We start from the raw sequence: 20,182 nt of genomic DNA, 5'->3' as shown, positions 1-20,182 counted from the left end.
GAGTAGAGTTGTTTTTTGTTTTTTGCTTTTGTTTTTCTTATCTATTTGATAAAATTCACCAATGAAATTTTCTTGGCTTGGTGATTTTATTGGTTTTTAATGACAAAATAAATTTCATTAACAGGTATAAGGCAATTCATGTTATCTATTCTAGAGTGAGTTTTGGTACTTTTTATCTTTTAAGAAACTAGTCCATTTAATCTAATTGGTCGGTTTTTTTGGAGAAAGATATGTGTTTTTTTTTTATGCTTTTTTCCTGTTTACATAAATGTAGTTTTTATTTTTACTTTATGTATATATATTTGTTAAAGTTTAGTCAGTTTACAATGTTTTGTCAGTTTCCAGTGTACAGCATAATGCTTCAGTCATACATTAACATACATACATTGGTTTTCATATTCTTTTTCACCATGAGTTATTACAAGATATTGAATATAGTTCCCTGTGCTACTTGAGCTGTTTATATATTCTGGAGATTAAGGCCTTGTCAGTCTCATCTTTTGTAAATATTTTCTCCCATTCTGTAGGTTGTCATTTTGTTTTGCTTATGGTTTCCTTTCCTGTGCAAAAGCTTATGAGTTTAATTAGGTCCCATTTGTTTATTTTTGCTTTTATTTCTATTGCCTGGGTAGACGGCCCTAGGAGAACACTGCTGAAATTTATAATGAATAATGTTTTGCCTATGTTTTCTTCTAAGAGGTTTATAGTGTTTTAGGCTTTTAAAGTATGTGGAGTCTATAGATGTTGCCTCTTTTCATTTCTGCTTTTGATAATGTTTCTTTTTTTTTTTTTTTCTTAATCAGTACTTCTAGAGTTTGATTATTATTGTTGAGTCTTTCAGTGAACCAACTTTTGGTTTCATTTATTGTCTGGAAAAAAAGTATTCTGCTGCTTTTGAATAGAGTATCTTAAAACTGTCAGTTAGTTCAAGTTCTTGATAGGATTGTTCAGGTTGTCTTTATCCTTGCCAATTTTCTTCTTGTTTTATCAATTACTAATAAAGCAATTTTGAAGTCTCCCAGTAAAAACATGGATTCATCTATTTCTCCTTTCAGGTTTGTCAGTTTTTGCTTCATATATTTTGAAGGTCTTTTTAAAGTACATAAACATTTAAGAATACTATATCTTTGGGGGTAATCGAATCCTTTATTATGAAATAATCCCTCTTTATTGCTGGTAATATTCTTTGTTCTGAAGTCACTTTGCCTCATATTAATATAACAACTCCAGCTCAATCTTTGGTTAATGTTTGCCTCGTATATCTTTTTTATTCTTTTACTTTTATCTTTGTATGCTTAAAATGGTTTTCTTACATACAGCATATAGTTTGGTCTTGCTTTTTAAAAATCTAATCTGAAAATTCTGTCTTAAATCAGTGTAATTAGACTATTTGCACCTAATGTGACTTATTTATATCGTTGAATTGATTGAAATCTACTATCTTGTGCATCTCTTCCTGTTTCTTCCATTTATTACTTGTCTTTTTCATATTTTTTCCTGTATTTTGGGCAGATTAGTTGAACAGTTTATATATGATTACCTTTAGTGTCTACTATTGCTTAGTATTTGTTTCCTTTTTTAGTTGATAACCTAAGGTTTACCAAATATACCTTTATGTAATGAGTCTACTTGCAAATAATATATACTTCATATGTAGCGTAAGGACCTCACGACAGTATAATCCCGATTTTTCCTTCCCATACTGTTTGCTAACGTTATAATTCTTACATCTGAAAAGGCTCTATATATTACTACTATTATACACCAGAAGTTTGCAAGCATTTTCTGTGAACGACCAGGTAATAATAAATATTTTTAGTTTTATGTGCTACACTCTCTTAGCAACCATAGTAGTGTAAAGGTAGCCATAAACAAGAGTGTAGAAGACTTGTCTTGTGGTGGTCAAGAGCTGGTTCATGAGCAATATGTTGCTGACCACAGCTTTAAATAGTAGGTCCATCTTATAAAACAATTATTTTTTTAAAGATATTAATTTTACATTCATTTATTGTATTTCCAATGTTTCCCATTTTTTTAGAGTAAATCCATTTGGATTTCTGTTATCACATTTATTCAGCCTCAGAAATTTACTTTAACATATCTTGTATTACTGATCTGCTTGCAATGAAGTTTTTACATTTTGTTTGTATCTTTTATTTTGAATGATGTTTCATCTGCTATGGAATACTCATTGAGCAGATTTTCGGGGTTTGTTTTGTTTTCTTTTGGAACTTTAAAAATGTTGCTCCATTATCTTCTGTCTTTCATGATTTCTGATAAGAAATATGCTGTAATTTTTAAAAATCTTTTTTGTATCTTGATTTTCCTGTATCTGTCTTTTTTCTCTAACTTTCTATGCAGTTTTTTTTTTCTTGGTTTTTTATTTTTAGCAGTTTAAATATGATATGTTTAGTTGTGTTTTTTTGGTTTTTATCCTTTTCTGTGTTCTCCAAGCTTCTTGAATTAATTTCTTTGTATCTCTCATTAACTTTGCAAAATTTTTAGCTATTATTTCTCTACATGTACCTTTTACTTCTGATTTTCCAATTACATGTATGTTAGAACTTTGATATTTATCCCAGAGCTATTGGATGTGTTGTTTTCTTCTTTTCTTATTATATTTATTTTACAGTAATTTCTCGTACTTGCCTAATTACCTGACTGTTTGCTCAGCTCTGCTGAGTTTGTTCATGAGTCTGTTGAAGGCACTCTTCATATCTTTTAATGTTTTTTCCATTTCTAGCATTTCTGTTTATTTTAGTTTTCATCTTTCTGCTAGTATTTCCTGCATGTTAACTATATTTCTCATTAGATCTTTTAACATTTAATCGTAGTAATTTTAAAATTCCTTGTTTAATGATTCAGTGTCTGTTTCAGATCTGAGTGTGGGTCTGTTGATTGCTTTGGCAGTGCATTATTTTTCTTGCCTTTTTACATGCCTTGTAATTTTTTCAAATTGTGTCATCCTGTCTAGTATTTATGCCTGGAAATGGGCTTGCCTTCTTTTTATTAAGTCTTAGTTTGAAAGAATATTTGAGATGTTTGAAAGAAGCACTAAGTAAGTTCCCCATATATATATGGGAACCTATCACAAGCTCTGTGGAGGCAAACATATGCAAATGTACTTATTTACTGTCTTCTTGTTATTATATGTTTTTTATAATCACTTTTGTGGGGAGGTTTTACTCTGCATAATGCATTCCCTCGTGTGTACTTTTTAGGACAGACTTTTAGGTTATGAACTGAATTTATTCCCATTTTACAAGTGAAAATTTAAGTACAAATAACTTACCTAAAGATAAACATGTATCAGTGACAGAATTGGGACTGGATTCTCCAAGTCTGTCTGATTTCATACCTTGTGCCTTAACTATTACCTTGTTTAGAAGCATTACTTAACAGAAAATTATTGAGTATTAGTTATATTGAAAGTCCTGTGATAAGCACTGTGGAGAGATGACATCGTTATGAAATGATCTATATTTAATATGCTAATACTCTAAGAATGAACTTTAAAGTGTATCCCTTTTCACTAAGCAATTAGAATGGTAGAACAACACAATAGTAGATTTTATGTATAAATGATACTTGGTTGACATATTTTAGAAAGACCTTTCTGGTTACTGTGAAGGATTTATTAACATTTTAAATGCACCGAGCCTCCTCAGGAGTAAGAGCATCGTTAGCCTGGTTCCCAGGCCATTACTAATTCAGAACTCATGAGTGACACAGTCCAAAAGATGTTATACAAAGATAAATTGGATTGTGGATCACAATATGGGGATATATTTCAACATGTATAAATGATAATTGATACAATAAAGCAACTGAAACACAATGATAGGATAAGGACAAATAATGAATATTCTCCCCAAGCCTAATAGTATACCTTCAGCAAGGATAGGAAGGAAAATCACTGGACAAGAACAAGTTTGTGGGTAAGGTGCTTGATGAATTAGAATACTCTAGCAAGGCTGTCCAATAGAACTTTCTGTGATAATGAAAATATTCTATATCTGCACTTAGCAGTACAGCAGAAAATACTAGCCACTTGAAATTCACTTTAAAGCTAAAGGACTTTCCAAGCATTGTCCACCTGGGATTTAATGCACTGATTTTGAGGGCTGGTTTACTTCTGCCAGTTATGCTTAGGGCAAACTGACTTCGTTGTTCAGCTCTGCCTTCACATTTTCATTTCATTTTAGATAGGTAATTCTTTGCTCTTTTTAGCTCTTTGGCTTTTGGAAATTTTTTGTTCCCATATTTTATAATTTGTTTTCATTAAGAATTTTGGTCTGAGTAACCTAATCTCCTGTTAGAAACAGGAATCTTGTTTTGTTTTTAATTTTATGGACCCTTGCTCTGCTCTTAATTTTCCTGAGCGCTATGGCATAATAATCTTTTGTATGTTTCTCCTTTATAATTTTTTTCTCACGTTCTTTTTCTCCGTTCTTTTTTTTTTTTTCAGGATTTTTTCATAGGTCCCATGTTGAGAAAATTTTTATTGTCACTCTTCATTGGTGTTCTTCCAATAAACTGGGAAAGTAGGCAGCTTGAATGTTTGATCAGTTGTCTGCAAACACTTAACTCATCAGCGATCTTTTTTCCTATATATGACTGGTCTCTTGGCTAGCCAAAAGCTTCCCTGAAGCCCTATGTATTATAGATTCTTTTTTCTACTTCTTTGTGTTCTTGTTACTATTTTTATTTTCAGAGTGTATAGGGGACAGACATTTTTTTTCTGTTACCTTACTTAGAAATTGTTTTATTTCTCTAGATGGGACTGCTCTATGCATGGCATGGTGACAACAAAGTTTGCCTTACAGTGTAGTTCTCTGCCAGTTTCTAACCTTGCATTTTCTGTATTTCCACATGCTTGTCTTTTGGTAACATTGTGTTTTTCTCCCTGTCTTAAAGAGTCTGTTCTTTGATTTAGAAATTAGGACCATACTTTCAGTGGCCTTCCACTTCTTTGTGTATGTAATGAGGCTTTGAATTAGTTGATTTCAAAGATTCCCTCTCCAGTTAGTAATTTATTTTTGCAGGCTTATGTTTCTAAAACTATTTTTGTAGTTTGTCAGTTCAAATTAAGTAGGTAGTACAGGGATAAACTAATTTTAAAAACTTTCTTGAATCTTCTGTTGTATTGATTCTCACAAAAATCTGCACATGACTGTTTATGAGTTTTCTTTATAATTGGCAAAAATTGTAAGAAACCAAGATGTCTTAAGTAGATAAATGGACAAATAAACTGTGGTACATCAATATAATGGAACATTATTCAGCATAAAAAGAATGAGCCGTCAAGCCATAAAAAGACATGAATGAAACTTAAATGCATATTTCTGAGTGTAAGAAGCCATTCTGAAAATGTTACTTTATTATTCCACCTACATAATATTCTGAAAAAGCCAAAATAGAGACAGTAGAAAGATCAGTTACTTTCTAGGGGACTGAGGAGGAGTGGGTGGAGGAGGGATTAGTAAGTGGAGTACAAAGGATTTTGAGGACAGTAAAACTAATCTGTATGATACTGTAATGGTGGGGTCATGTTACATGACATGGTACATTTGCCAAAAGCCATAGAACTGTACAGTACAAAGACTGAACCCTAATGTAAACTGTGGTCTTTAGTTAATAATGATGTATCTACATTGGGTCATCAATTCTAATTTACCACGCTAATGCAAGATGTTAATATTAACAAACTGTGTGTCATGGGAGGATGGTGAAAAGGAGAGGAATAAATAGGAATTGTACTTTCTGTATAATTTTTCTGTAAATCTAAACTTATTCTAGGAAGTAAAATATATTCATTAATTAAAAGATACTGATGCCCAATAAAAAGTTTTGAAGTATTGAATATTCAAAGTAATCAAATAACCGTAAGTGGTATGTAAGTAAAGTAACAAAACAACATTGTTTGAGAATGTATTTATTTTTGTTGCTAACAGTTTAGTCCGTATTCTTCCTTTTTTAAAAAAAACAATACCTGTAGTCATTTCTGTTCCTGCACTTACTGTTCCCTTCTTTTTGGTCATTGCTTTAGGTGTACTAGCCCTATCTTGGTACCCACCCAATTCAAATGATGAGAATGGACAACCTACTGATGACTTAGTACCAACTATTTTGGATAAAGCTCATAAATATAATCTAAAGGTATTTTATTTAACTTATTTTTATTAAGATGTAATTGACATCTATTAGATTGATTTAAGGTGTTCAACATAATGATTTGATATATGTATATATTGTGAAATGATTATCACAGTTTAGTCTAGCTAACTTCCATCACCACACATAGTTATGGTTTTTTTTTCTTGTAATGACAATTTTTAAGTTCTATTCTTTTAGCAACTTTTAAATATACAATGCAGTATTATTAACTATAATTACCAAGTTGTACTTCACATCCTAGAGGCTTTGGTGTCAAATCCAAAAAAAAATCATTGCCAATATCAATTTCAGGGAGCCTACTGCCTTTGTTTTCTTCTAAGAGTTTTATGGTTTCAGGTTGTATGCTTAAAGCTTTAATCCATTTTTAGTTAATTTCTTATTACGGTGAAAGATGGTGGTTCAGTTTCATTCTTTAGCATGTGGCTGCTCAGTTTTTCCAACGTTTATTGAAGAGACTATCCTTTCCTCATTGTATATTCTTAGCTACTTTGTTGTAAATTAATTGTAGGTGCTTGGTTTATTTCTGGGCCCTCTATTCTGTTACATTGATCTGTATGTGTTTTTATGACAGTGCCAAAGTATTTGACTACTACAGCTTTGTAATATAGTTTGAAGTCAGGGAATGTGATGCCTTCAGCTGTGTTCTTCTCAAAATTGCTTTGGCTATTTAGGGTCTTTTGTGGTTTCATACAAATTTTAGGATTGTTTCTTATATTTCTGTGAAAAAATGCCTTTGTGATTGCATTGAATCTATAGATTGCTTTGGGTAGTATGGACATTTTAATAATATTAATTTTTCCAGTCTTGAATATGGGATATCTTAACACTTACTTCTGTTTCCTAAATGCCTTTCATTAACATCTTTATTTCAGTGTACAGATCTTTCACCTCCTTGGTTAAGCTTATTTCTAGGTATTTTAATCTTTTTGATGAAGTTGTCAATGGGATTGTTTCCTTAATTTGCCCATGTGAGTTCATTATTAGTGAATAGAAATGCAAGTGATTCTTGTATGTTGATTTTGTATCCTGCAAGTTTACTGAATTTGCTTATTCTAACAGTTTTTTGATGAAGTGTTTAGGGTTTTCTGTGTGTCACATAATGTCATCATCAAACATAGACAGTTTTACTCTTTCTTTCTGATTTGGATGCCTTTCTTTTGTTGTTGCATTAGTGTTCTGGCTAGAAGTTCCATATCATACTGAATAAAAGTGGTGAGAGTAGATTAGATATCCTTGAGTTGTTGCTGATCATGAAGGAAAACATTTAGCTGTTCTCCTTTAGGTATGACTTTAGCTGGGGTCTTGTTATATATGGCCATTATTTTCTTGAAGTACTTTTTCTCTACACTCAACTTCATTGAGAGTTTGTATCATGAGAGGGTGTTGAATTTTGTTGAATGCATTTTTTGCATTTTTTAGATGACATTGTGACTTAAATCCTTTATTTTGTGAATGTTGTGTATCACATTGATTGGTTTTCAGGTATTAAACCATCCTTGCACCCCTGGAATAAATCCCGCTTGATTATGGTGTATGATCCTGTTGTTGTATTGTTGAATTCAGCTTATTAAAATTTTGTTGAGGATTTTTGCATCTTTGTTCTTCAGTGTATTGGCCTGTAATTATCTTTTATTGTGGTACCCTGTCTGGTTTTGGTATCAGGATAATGCTTGTCCCATAAAATGAGTTTGGAAGTGTTCCCACCTCTTCTAATTTTTGGAAGAATTTGAGACGATAGATACTCTTCTTTGACTGGTAGAATTTACCAGTGAAGTTGTCTGATCCAGGATTTTGTTTGTTGGAGGTTTTTAATTGCTGATTATCTCCTTTCTATTAATTGGTCTGTTCAGAATTTCTTCATGATTTAGTTTGTATTTTTCTAGGAATATATCCATTTGCAATGTCAGTGGAGAATTAAAGTCCCCTATTATAATTGTATTGCTATTTCACCCTTTAGGTCTGTTAATATTTGCTTTTATATTAGGTGCTTCTATGTTGGGTGCATAAATATTTTAAAATGTTATATATCCTCTTACTGTATTGATCTGTTTATCATTATGTAATAACCTTCTTTGTCCTTTATCTCTTATTATAATCTTTGTTTTATGTTCTGCTTTGTTTTATGTAAGTATTGCCATCCCACCTTTCTTTTGGTTTCTATGAACATGAAACATCTTTTTCCATCCCTTTGTTTTCAGACTGTGTGTCTTTGTATATCTAAGGAAGACTCTTGTAGGTAAGATATAGATGGCTTTTTTTTTTTTTAAATCCATTTAGCCACTCTCTGGTTTTTCCTTTTTTATTTTTCCAGAATTTTATACTTTTTATTGATTTACACTTAATTATTGATGGGTATGGAGTTACTGCCATTTTATTTATTATTTTATAGCTGTTTTATAATTTCTTTTTTCCTTTCTACTTCTCTTGCTCTCTTACTTTGTGATTTGATGATTTTCTATAGTGATAGTCTAAGATTCCTTTCTCCTTATCTTTTGTGTACTGACTCTAGGTTTTTGGTCTATTGTTACCATAATTCTTATGTAAAACAATTTATATTTATAATAATCTAAGTTGGTAACAGTCAAAAGCTCTACATTTTTACTTTTCCCTGTTGATATTTTTGAAGTCACCATTGACATCATCTTAATCTTGCATATTCATTAACAAATTATTATAGTTATTTTTACTATTTGTTTTTTAACCTTCATACTAGCACTTCATATAAGTAATTAATCTATCATCTTTACAACGTTATGTTTTTATAAATTTTACTATATGTTTATTTTTACCAGTGAGATTTATACTTCTAATTTTTTTCCTGTTACTAATAGCACACTTTTGTTTCAGCTTAAAAAGTCCCTTTAACATTCTTGTAGGGCTGGCCTGTTGGTCATTACTCTTATGTTTTACTTTTCTGGAAAACTGTATCTCCTTCAGTTCTGAAGGATAACTTTGCCGTGTAGAGTAATTGGCTGTTTAATTATTTTTGTTACTTTAAATTTATCATGCCACTCTCTTGTACAACTTGTCTGCTGGAAAATATGCTGATAGTCTTATGGGGGTTCCCTTATATGAAAGAAGGTGTCTTTCTCTTGCTTCTTTAAAGTTTCCCTTCTTGTCTTTAATTTTTGACATGTTATTTATAATATATATTGGTGTGGGTCTTTTAGGGTTCATCTTATTCAGAACTTTCTGGGCTTTCTGGATCTGGATGTCTGTTTCCTTCCCCAGATGAGGATAGTATTCAGCCATTATTTCTTCACATAAATTTTCTGCCCTCTCTTCTCTCTCTTCTCATTCTGGGACCCTTCAATGTGAATAATGGTCCTCTATGTTTTCCCATAAAGTCCTTAAACTATCTTCACTCATTTAAATTTTTTTTTCTTTTTGCTGCTCTAGTTGGATGAGTTCAGCTGCCCTGTCTTCGAGTTCATTGATCTTTTCTTCTGCTTCTTCTAATCTGCTTTTGCACTCCTCTATTATATTTGTCAGTACAGCTGTTGTATTCTTCAATGCCATCATTTCTGTGGGATACTTTTCTATACTTTCTATTTGTTGAAATTCTCGGCTGACCTTGCTGAGCATCTTTATTAGTTATTTTGAACTTTTTGTCATGTAAATCGTTTCTCTTTTTCATTAAGTATTTTCCTGAAGTTTTTGTTAAATTCTTTTGTTTAGAACATATTCCTTTGTTTCTTTAGTTTCCCTGACACTCTTTGTTGGTTTCTATGCATTAGATAAAACAACCAATATCCTCTTCTCCCAGTTTTGAAAGTGTTGCCTTGTGTAGGACGTGAACCTTAATGTTCGACTGTGTCCTAGTTCTTGGTTGTCTCTCAAACCCTTGTGATTGTCCAAGCAGCCCACTTGGTTCTTAGTGGCTCCCAGCAATTGAGAGTTTGCCAAGATATGTCAGTGTCGTAAAGGGGAGGATCTCAACGCCTAAATTCAGGCTGATTGGAAGCCAGACTTCTGGGAGCAGCTTTTAAGTTGTACATGTATACTTCTTTCCATGGAAGCCTGTGAGACAGACATTTCTATTTGCTCCTACTGTACTGAGCCCTGCATGATAGTTAAGAACTCTTTTTTCCTTTGTGCCCTCCTATTAAATCTGTGAACACAAGACTTGCTAACAACCAGAGCCAGGCTACCAAGGGATATTTCTTCTGGGCAGCAACCACAAAAGTACACCAAATGTGGGCAGAAGCTCTTTTCACAGAGATGCCAGCTACCTGGGGCTGGGCAGAGGGTATTTGCGAAGGTGGTGCCCCCTGGTTTCCCTGATCTCTGCACAAGATTGTAGTTGGACCCTAGGTGTGTGTTTAATTCGACGTCTTTCCCTTAGGCCAAAGCTAGGAAAATAGGACAATAGTTCTCTTTCACAGAAAGGTTGAGCACTTGTCTGTTGCCTCTCTGCTTTGTCCTGTGAGTTGTTGCTGGTTATGAATTCTTTCTCCATTTGTTTCAGTTCTGTGGGACCCACAAATGTCAACCACCCTGGCCACTAGAGCCAGTTAATCAGAGTGTCCCCTTAGTAGCAGCCGTAAAACTGGGCCACCAGATGTGTGCACAAGCTTCTTTCCAGGAAATACTGGTGACATGGGGTGAGGCAGAGGGAGAATACCAGGATGGCTCTTGCCAGCCTCCTTGGTTTTTGGAGAGTATTCAGTAAGCCTGTAGGTATGCCTTAAATTAGATGTCTGCCCCTTAGGCTGAAGCTTTAAGATAAACTTACAGGTATCTTTTACAGAAAGATTAGGCATTTTATTTGGCTGCCATTGTACTAGGCCCTGGGAGGTAGACACAGTAAGTCCTCATGAGCCCTTTAAGTAATGTTTCTCCGTTCACTATAGCCTAGTGGGTCTCATGGACATAAGCCCTGTTAACTTTCAAAGCTAAATGTTTTGGATGCTAGTGTCTCAGGTGTAGGTCTTAGAAGTTGGGGTGCCAGATGTAGAGTTAAAATTCTGTGCACCTCAGGAAGGAGCTCTTAGTTGTGGGTTCCCTCCTGATTGTGAAACTCTATGCCAGGAGTGGACTTTGTGGTTAGATTGTGTCTCAGCCTCTCCTGCCCGTTTCAGCATGGGTGTTTTTTTGTTCAGCCAATATGTAGGAATTGCTCAGCTAAGTTTTGAATTTCTTTCAGAGAAAATTGTTCTTTATATAGTTGTAGATTTGTTGTGTCCCTGGGAGGAGGTAAGTTAAAGATCTTCCTACATTGTTGCCATCTTGAACTAAATCTCTAAAGGTATTTTATTTTATTACCAAGCTACTCATGAATGATTCTTTGGGACATGAGAATAATAATAACAATTTTTGGAGTAGTCATTTTAATTAAAATCTTGATGTGAAAATAATGACTTAGAATCTTTTTTAATACATTTTTTCATTAAAAAATTTGAGTCCCTAGATTACAGTCCCTCTGAGTCATCTAGATTACAACCTAAAGTTCCTTACTATTTTTCTATGTATGTTTTATATTCATATACTTATTGTTTATTTTAGCAGAAAAGAAAGAGGATTGCAGTGTTCTTTTATGAAGATAATACAGTAATTAGTGAGATTTACATGTCTAAGTATCTTGAATGTCAAAGATGTATTAAAAGCAAGTTTTGTTAACCATGTGAATTTATTTTTAAAGTAGTTAGAAAACAAACTGCTGCTCAAAAATCTGTCAAAATTTGATTTTCATTTAAACCTCATAAAACACACACACCCCCAAGTACATAAAAAATGCAGATGAATGTCTCAAGACAGCATTAAGCAAGGCCAAGTACATTCTACCCAGATAGTAAGGTATGTTAACAAATGAGAAAAATATCTCACAGTCTAAAATTGTATTTCTTTCAGAAATTAATGAATCATGGAAACAAATAGAAGTAGTGATTAAAAGAATTTTGAATAGGACTACAAAGGAAAATTTTATAACGAATAGCAAAAGAATAAGAATTGTTTTTAAACCCTGGGATGTTTTTCAAAAATCAGTTATGTAGTAGTTGGCAACATTAATCTTAATAAATTCATAAAAATATAACTGTACAGTCTGCATTCTCTGATAATATTCAGTACCACTGAACATTAAAAATAAGACCAAAAGAAACATTTAAGAAGTACAAAGTTACCTACAATTTTAATTATAACATTATAACTAAAAATAACACTTCTTTTAAAAGTAAAGATCAAAAGTGAAAATTTAGGATGATTTACAAATAAACAGCACTGAAATTATCAATACTAGTAGGACATGGATAATGAAATAAACTGAAAGTAGAAGGAGGGATTAATAAGAATGAAGTAAGCAATTAAATAAAATGCAAAACCTCCAAAATCAGTAGCCAGGATAAATTAATTATTTTTCCACTTTGGGTAAGAAAACAATAGACAAACCACTGGTGAGATTAAAAAAGAAAAGAGAAAACAGAATATCTAAAAATTGAAAGGAAATATATCTATAGGGACAGAAGAGACTTAAGATTTTTTAGCACCATATTTGTAATATATAAAAAATGGGCCGTATTCTTGGAAAATACAAAAAAAAATTTTTTTGTGTGCAGAGAGAAGTTTAAAAAATTTAAACTGACTTGTATCCTAGAAAAAATTCTACAAGTTTATTAACTATGTCTTCCTCCGAGCAGCACATCTTACCTGTCAGTTCTATTCAGCCTTCAAGAACCAGCTGATTCTTGTGACAGCTAAATACAGTGGAGAATTTACTCATTATCTATTGCTACCCCAAAACTTGGCAGTTTAAAACAACAAACATTTGATAGCTCACACAATTTCTAAAGGTCGGCAATCTGGAAGTGGCTTAGCCTGGTGGGTCTGTTTCAGGACCTCTCAGAAGGTTACTGTCAAGCTGTTGGCTGGTGCTATAGTCATCTGAAGCCTAGAGGATCCACTGCCAAGCCTTATGTGGTGGTTGACAGTCCTCAGTTTCTTTGAGCTATTGGAATGGGACTTAGTTCTTTTGTGTGTGTTGTGTATATTGCAACCCAGATACTGACTTTTTAAAATATATATATAAAATCAGTTCACAATGTTGTGTCAATTTCTGGTATACAGCATAATGCTTCAGTCATACATAAACATATGTATATTTGTTTTCGTATTATTTTTCACCGTAAGTTACTACAAGATATTGAGTATAGTTCCCTGTGCTATATAGTATGAACTTGTTTACCTATTATATGTATATTAGTATCTGTAAATCTCAGACTCCCAGTTTATCCCTTCGCACCCCCTTCCACCCTGCTGCCTTGTAAACATAAGTTTGTTTTTTATGTCTGTGAGTCTATTTCTGTTTTGTAAATAAGTTTGTCTTTTCTTTTTCCACATATAAGTGATATCATATGGTATTTTTTTCTCTTTCTGGCTTACTTCACTTAGAATTAGTGTCTCCAGGTCTATCCATGTTGCTGCAAATGGCATTTTTTATGACTGAGTAGTATTCCATTGTATAAATATACCACCGCTTCTTTATCCAGTCATCTGTTGATGGACATTTAGGTTGTTTCCACGTCTTGGCTATTGTAAACAGTGCTGCTATGAACATTGGGGTGCGTGTATCTTTTTGAATTAAGGTTCCCTCTGGATATATGCCCAGGAGTGGGATTGCTAGGTCACATGGTAAGTCTGTTTTTAGTCTTTTGAGGAATCTCCATACTGCTTTCCATAACAGCTGCACCAAACTACATTCCCACCAGCAGTGTAGGAGGGTTCCCTTTTCTCCACAGCCTCTCCAGCATTTGTCATTTGTGGATTTTTGAATGACGGCCATTCTGACTGGTGTGAGGTGATACCTCATTGTAGTTTTGATTTGCATTTCTCTGATAATTAGTGATATTGAGCATTTTTTCATGTGCCTATTGATCATTTGCATGTCTTCATTGGAGAATTTCTTGTTAAAGTCTTCTGCCCATTTTTGGATTGGGTTGTTTTTGTGTTAAGTCATATGAGCTGTTTATGTATTCTGGAGATCAAGCCTTTGTCAGTTGCATCTTTTGCAAATATTTTCTCCCATTCTGTAGGTTGTCATTTTGTTTTGCTTATGGTTTCCTTTCCTGTGCAAAAGCTTATAAGTTTAATTAGGTCCCATTTGTTTATTTTTGCTTTTATTTCTATTGCCTGGGTAGACAGCCCTAGGAGAACATTGCTGAGATGTATGTCAGATAATGTTTTGCCTATACTTTCTTCTAAGAAGTTTATAGTGTCTTGTCTTATATTTAAGTCTTTAAGCCATTTTGAGTTTATCTTTGTTTATGGTGTGAGGTAGTGTTCTAACTTCACTGATTTACATGCAGCTTCCAGTTTTCCCAACACCATTTTCTGAATAGACTGTCTTTATTCCATTGTACGTTCTTACCTCCTTTGTCAAAGATTAATTGACAGAAAGTTTCTGGGTTTATTCCTGGGCTCTCTGTTCTGTTCCTTTGATCTATATGTCTGTTCTTATAGCAATACCATGCTATTTTGATTACTGTAGCTCTGTAGTATTGTCTGAGGTCTGGGAGGGTTAGTCCTCTAGCTTCATTCTTTTTCTTCAGTATTGCTTTGGAAATTCTGGGTCTTTTGTGATTTCATATAAATTTTAGGATTATTTGTTCTAGCTATGTCTGTTTTAACTGAAGTACAGTTGATTTATGTTTCAGTGTGTACAGGACTTAGTTCTTGGTTAGCCTCGCCACAGAACTCCCTGAGTCTCCTTAATACATGGCAGCTGGCTTCCCCATAATGAATGATTAGAGTTCAGTATAGAAGCTACAATCTTTTTTTGACCTAATATAGGAAGTGACTATCACTTATGCCCAATTTTACTGGTTTATTGATAAACCACCCCTGGTATAATGTGGGAGGCAACTGCACAGATTATGAATATCAGGAGATGGGGGGGGGCATTGGTGGCCATCTTGGAGACTGGCTACCAGGGAAGATTGGCAAGTTTACTCTATAATGATAGCACAATTCTGATTCAAAAACTGAACAAGGATAATTCAAGAGAGAGATTTATAGACTGATCTCATTAGTGAAAATAAATGCAAAATTCCTGAAGAAAACTTACATTAGAAGTATTTATTAGCAAGAATTTAAGAGTGGGTTCAAGAGTATGAAATCTGAATCCAAATCTGCTACATTCAGTCCTGGGTCAACCACTTACTAGCTACATATTTAACTTTTATGCCTCAGTTTCTTCATTTCTCAATGGAAAAAGTAACAAAATATACTTTACAAAATGGTTATACAGATTGTATGAGGTAATACATGTAAAACACTTAGTGTCTGGCACATAGTAAACACTGTTAAGAGTTAAGTAAATAAAACTTCATTGATTATTTAAAAGAGAGAAAACATGATCTCTTGATACTAAACTTTAGAGGAATAAAACTAATTACTAATAAAACTTAACAGAAGTTAACTTGATAAAGGGTATCTTTTAGTAAACTGTATCAAATACCATGCTTAATGGAGAAACAGTAGTATGCTTATTAAACCAATATCAGTCAAGAATGCCCTCTATAGTCAGTATTGTTGAATACTATTATAGAGATTCTGAACAAAGTGGTTTAATTTAAAAAATACAAAAGTAAAACATATTCTAAGTAAAATTGTCATTTTTTACAAGTGGAAAATATCTACAAAACCCATGAAAATCATCTAAAAACTGTTAATGAGTCCAGTAAGGTGACTAGAACCAAAAAAATTCACAAGCCAATAGGATTCCTGTATTAAAGGGGAAAATATGGGCAAAACTACATTGAATATAACATAGCAATGATATACAGAGTTATCTCTGGCCTTTTGAAGGATATGAACGACTTGCATAAATGGAGAAACATGAATTTTATGGGAAGATTCAGAATCGCAAAAGTGGCCATTCTAACATTTGTATTTTATTTTTTAATATAATTTGTAAATTTACTATAATCCCAGTTAAAAGTTTCAATGAGATTTTAAATGAAGAATTTGACAGGCTAATCCTAAAGTTTATAAATGTGTTAGGAAAAACATAAGACTTCTTTAAAATGGTTACTAGTGAGGGAAAACTTGTGTTCCCAGATACCAAAATGTATTTTAAAATGGCAGAAATTAAGAGTATGGCATTAGCATCAGTATACAGAGATCAGTGAAATGTAATACAGAGTCTAGAAACAAGGCACTTAATATGGGAATCTAATATGTAATTCAAGAATCATTTAGAGTCAAGTGTAAAAGAATTGTTTATTAATGATCTTAGCTTCATGATACTGGTTTAGTTTTTTGCATTATCCCCCCTGCTGTTCTGAGTCCTTGGGCAATAATTTTCTTGTCTAATAATTCTGCTTCTTCTCAGATTATTCAATTTTCTTCAAGTTTATTCTTTTTCAATGCAGTGTTTGCAAATTTTATTGAAAACATGAATTAGAGTATCTTTTAACTAGAGACTATTTACCCTGAGTTCTCAGGTGGCTATCACTCTTAAAAATTGCTGAAGATTTTCGTTTGCTCTGAGGCTTCTTGCAGTTTATATAGCCTAATGGAACACAGGCTGATTTGTCCAGTAACCTAATTGAATAAGCTCTTTAAGAGATAATATGGATCACAGTTGAAATATTTATTTCCACATAAAAATGTGAAAAATTCGTTTGTCTTAATATTCCTTTTGCAGCTTAAAGATTCAGTAGTTACTGGGGGAATAGAAATGGGACTCTAGGGAAAGAGAATAGCTAAATAGGCAAGATTTTTTTTTTTTTTAATTCTGGTCAATGAAGCCTTCTCTTTCTACTTTACAATCCTGAAGCTAAGGTAGCATCTCTTAAATTAGCTGACTGGCAAGAGCTGTCATCTGCCATGTCCCTCAGTTCCATTCAGTGAGCTCTTACTGGTACTTGAAATCTGCAGGTAGACAGACCTGCTGGTTCTGGCATCAGGTCTGAGATTGGATAAATATGATTTATTTTCCACAAAACAGTTCCAAAAGCCACCCTTCTGTCCCCAGGCCCTACTGTAATCCTGGGAGATGGGAAGTAAGACGCCTTCACAACTCAAGAGAGCTGGCAATTTTAGAACTTTGAGGAGGTTTCTAAAAGGTAAAGTGAAATGTTCTGATGCATGAAGACAGTTTGGTTTTTCTCCTGTGTAGGCTTCTGTGTAGGAGAATGTGGCAGAAAGGTCTAATTGCCAACATGCTTGAACTCTCTGTTCTTCAAATTGCATACGTCATGATCAGAAAAATTACCCTGTCTGATTCCAAATATTTTCCAAAATTTTTTAGAACAATTTCTTGACCTTGTATCTTGGAATGAACTCTATACAGTGCAAAAAAAAAAAAAAAAAGAAAAGAAAAGAAAGAAAGAAAAAAATTAGACCAGGAACCATGAGTCTGGAGTTTTGTCTCAGTTGAGTAATTCTGGAATCTTACATTAGTTACTTCATCTTCTTGGCTTACCTGCCTCATTTGTAGAATGACAGGATGAAGCCATAAGATGGTTTTATTTATTGGATTCTTGTGTGTTTTCTGTTGTATTGATTTTGAGCATCAACATTTTTTATAATTAGATGAAGTGTAGTAAATTGTTTTTGTAAATAATGGAAAACTTTCCTTTGCTTCCTAATACAAGTAAAACTTAATGTTTAATTAATGATAACAATTTACTATAATTATTGATACTTCTAAGGCACTATGATACAAATAGATGAACAATAATGTTGTGAGTTCTATGCTGATAAACTGGGGTCTACGATACACATAACTGACCAGACCTGAAACTTTAAATATAAAATAAGTAGGCCCAATATTAACACCTTTTTGCTTGCTAATCTTCAAAGCAAGGAAATAATCTGCTCTTTTCCCCAACTTGATCAGTATAGATTTGCTTAGTCCGTTTCCCAAAAAACAGCCCTTCAATTTTATTTTATTTTAAATAAGTACTCTAATGATGTTAATCCTACTTCAATCTTGATTAATGTGTTTTTCATTCTTTACTTGAGTTTGTTTTTACTCTTGTATTTTTTGAGCTGAAAATGTTTGTCTTTGTTTTCTTTGTTGTTCAGGAATAGAGTTTTTAAGGAATAAATTTGTTGCAGCTAAGCTTTTGTCATAGCTCATTAGTTTTGATTACATAATGTTTTAACTAATATTAGTCACTAAATGTGTTTTAATTGCAGTTTTGATTTATTAACTTCAACTAAAAGTCATTTAGGTGAGTGCTTTTTAAGTCTTAAACAAATAAGTATAACAAAATTGACTCTTTGGTTACTTGTTTTACATTATCTTTAGCAAATGTAGACTATTTTTTAGAAGAGTAATTGAGTACAACTAAAATGTAAATCATGATTTTTCAAAGAGATTTAGGTATCTGCTCTTTTATATACTTGTCTGCATATTCACTGGAGCAAGCACTGTAGCACTTTTACCTGTCATTGAGTAGGTTGGTTTTGTAGAGAATATAAAAATCAGAGCTGGATATTTACCACTGTATCTTCCCCATCTTACACGATTAAGAACACCACAGTGAAATAATCTTGTGTATGAAACATGATAGAGATGTTTTGGTAGATTGTATTATTTTTAGCCAGTATTCCTGTTTTCCTTTCTCTCTGTGGAACAAGCAAGTTCACCTCCTGCCTCATTGATGTTGGGCTTGGCCTGATGGCTTGCTTTGTCTAATGAGATGTAAGAAAACTTCATTACATGTCTGAGCAGAAGTATTATATGTGCTTCCATGGTTGTGTTCCTCTTCTATGAGAACAGCATGCCCCAGGTGCTCCTTCTGCCTAGGACCCAGAATGACAGACCTAAGGAGCAGAATTGAACTTGATCCACAGTCTGGAGCAGAGTCATCATAGCCAATCCATAGACCTATGTGAAATAAACAAATGTTCCCCTTTGAAAGCCACTCAGTTTTGCATTATTATAAAATATCATCCCATCAAACCGGACAGAGTAAAACCATCCATCTAGATAAAAAAGTCAGGCAGATACAGTGATTCTTTCTCTTTGCTCAGGATTGTAGGGGAAAGAACTCACTCAGCCACTGGTGGTATTCTTGCATTTTAATAAATTTTGTATCATATTGTAAAAGAGCATATTTTTTTCTACTTTATATATAGATAACATTTACCATACTACTGATTTATCAGCATCCATTTTTTTATTTGGCCTATTGCTCTAGAGTTACCACTGTATCTGCTTCTTTGGCTTCTGCAGATTTTTGACCATGTGAAACCTGCTTGTGGTAAAGATCCAAATGATTTTTCAGCTCCATTGAAAAACATATTGTCTATGACTTCTCTTTTTCCCTTTTTGCGTTGTTCTTAAATTAATGATACAAATTTGTGGTTAAAACTTGGTGAAACTTACCTAAATGAGGAATATAAATGGCAGACCTAGAGTTTGACTGTTATCTATTGCATGGAAATCATTCATTCACTCATGCATGTATTCCTTCATTCAGGGCCTTCTATGTGGTAGGTACTATTGGAGATGCTGATAGTACTAAGAAGGATAAGATACTATCTTTGTACTTGAATCCTTGCGATCTACTGGAGGTCAGAGACAAACACAAGTAATTGCAGGAAGAGTATGATGTCACCACGTAGGAGTAGGAAGATCTGCCTCATTCTAATTGTAGGGGAAGATGGAGGGAGTGGAGGAGTTTGAAAAGAAAAGCATGAGCAGATTTTCACTAAATTTTTTATTTTATTGAGGTATCATTGACATATAAAATTGTGTAAGTTTAAGGTATATAGCATTGATTTGATACATTTATATTGCAATACCATTGCCATTGATAGCAAATACTTTTTATCATGTCACCCAATTACCATTTCTTCTAGTGATGGGAACAGTTAAGATCTAGTCTCTTAGCAAGTTGAATGTAATACAGTTTTGTTGTATATCATCACTGTATTGTGTGTTGGACCTCAATTGTTTATCTGCTAGTTGCAAGTATATATCCTTAAACAACATCTTTTTCATCCTCCCACCCCCAGCTTCTAGTAACCATCAGTCCTGTTTTTCAACTTAATT

The 20,182-nt window shown here is 33.2% G+C and overlaps 1 protein-coding gene across 3 annotated transcripts in view; it reads left to right on the top strand.

Moving 5' to 3' along the window:
- MANEA (mannosidase endo-alpha) overlaps positions 1-20,182 on the top strand; it is a 60,336-nt gene that overhangs the window by 21,570 nt on the left and 18,584 nt on the right. For all 3 annotated transcript variants that reach the window (XM_032484429.1, XM_032484428.1, XM_006187244.3), the window contains one exon: positions 6,050-6,159. In XM_032484429.1, the coding sequence (XP_032340320.1) occupies positions 6,050-6,159 (110 nt within the window). The remainder of the gene's footprint in view (positions 1-6,049; positions 6,160-20,182) is intronic.

This window comes from Camelus ferus, chromosome 8, assembly GCF_009834535.1.
Source record: "Camelus ferus isolate YT-003-E chromosome 8, BCGSAC_Cfer_1.0, whole genome shotgun sequence".
NCBI lineage: Eukaryota > Metazoa > Chordata > Mammalia > Artiodactyla > Camelidae > Camelus > Camelus ferus.
Note: the sequence above shows the minus strand (reverse complement) of the source record. Positions and strands in the feature narration are given on the sequence as shown.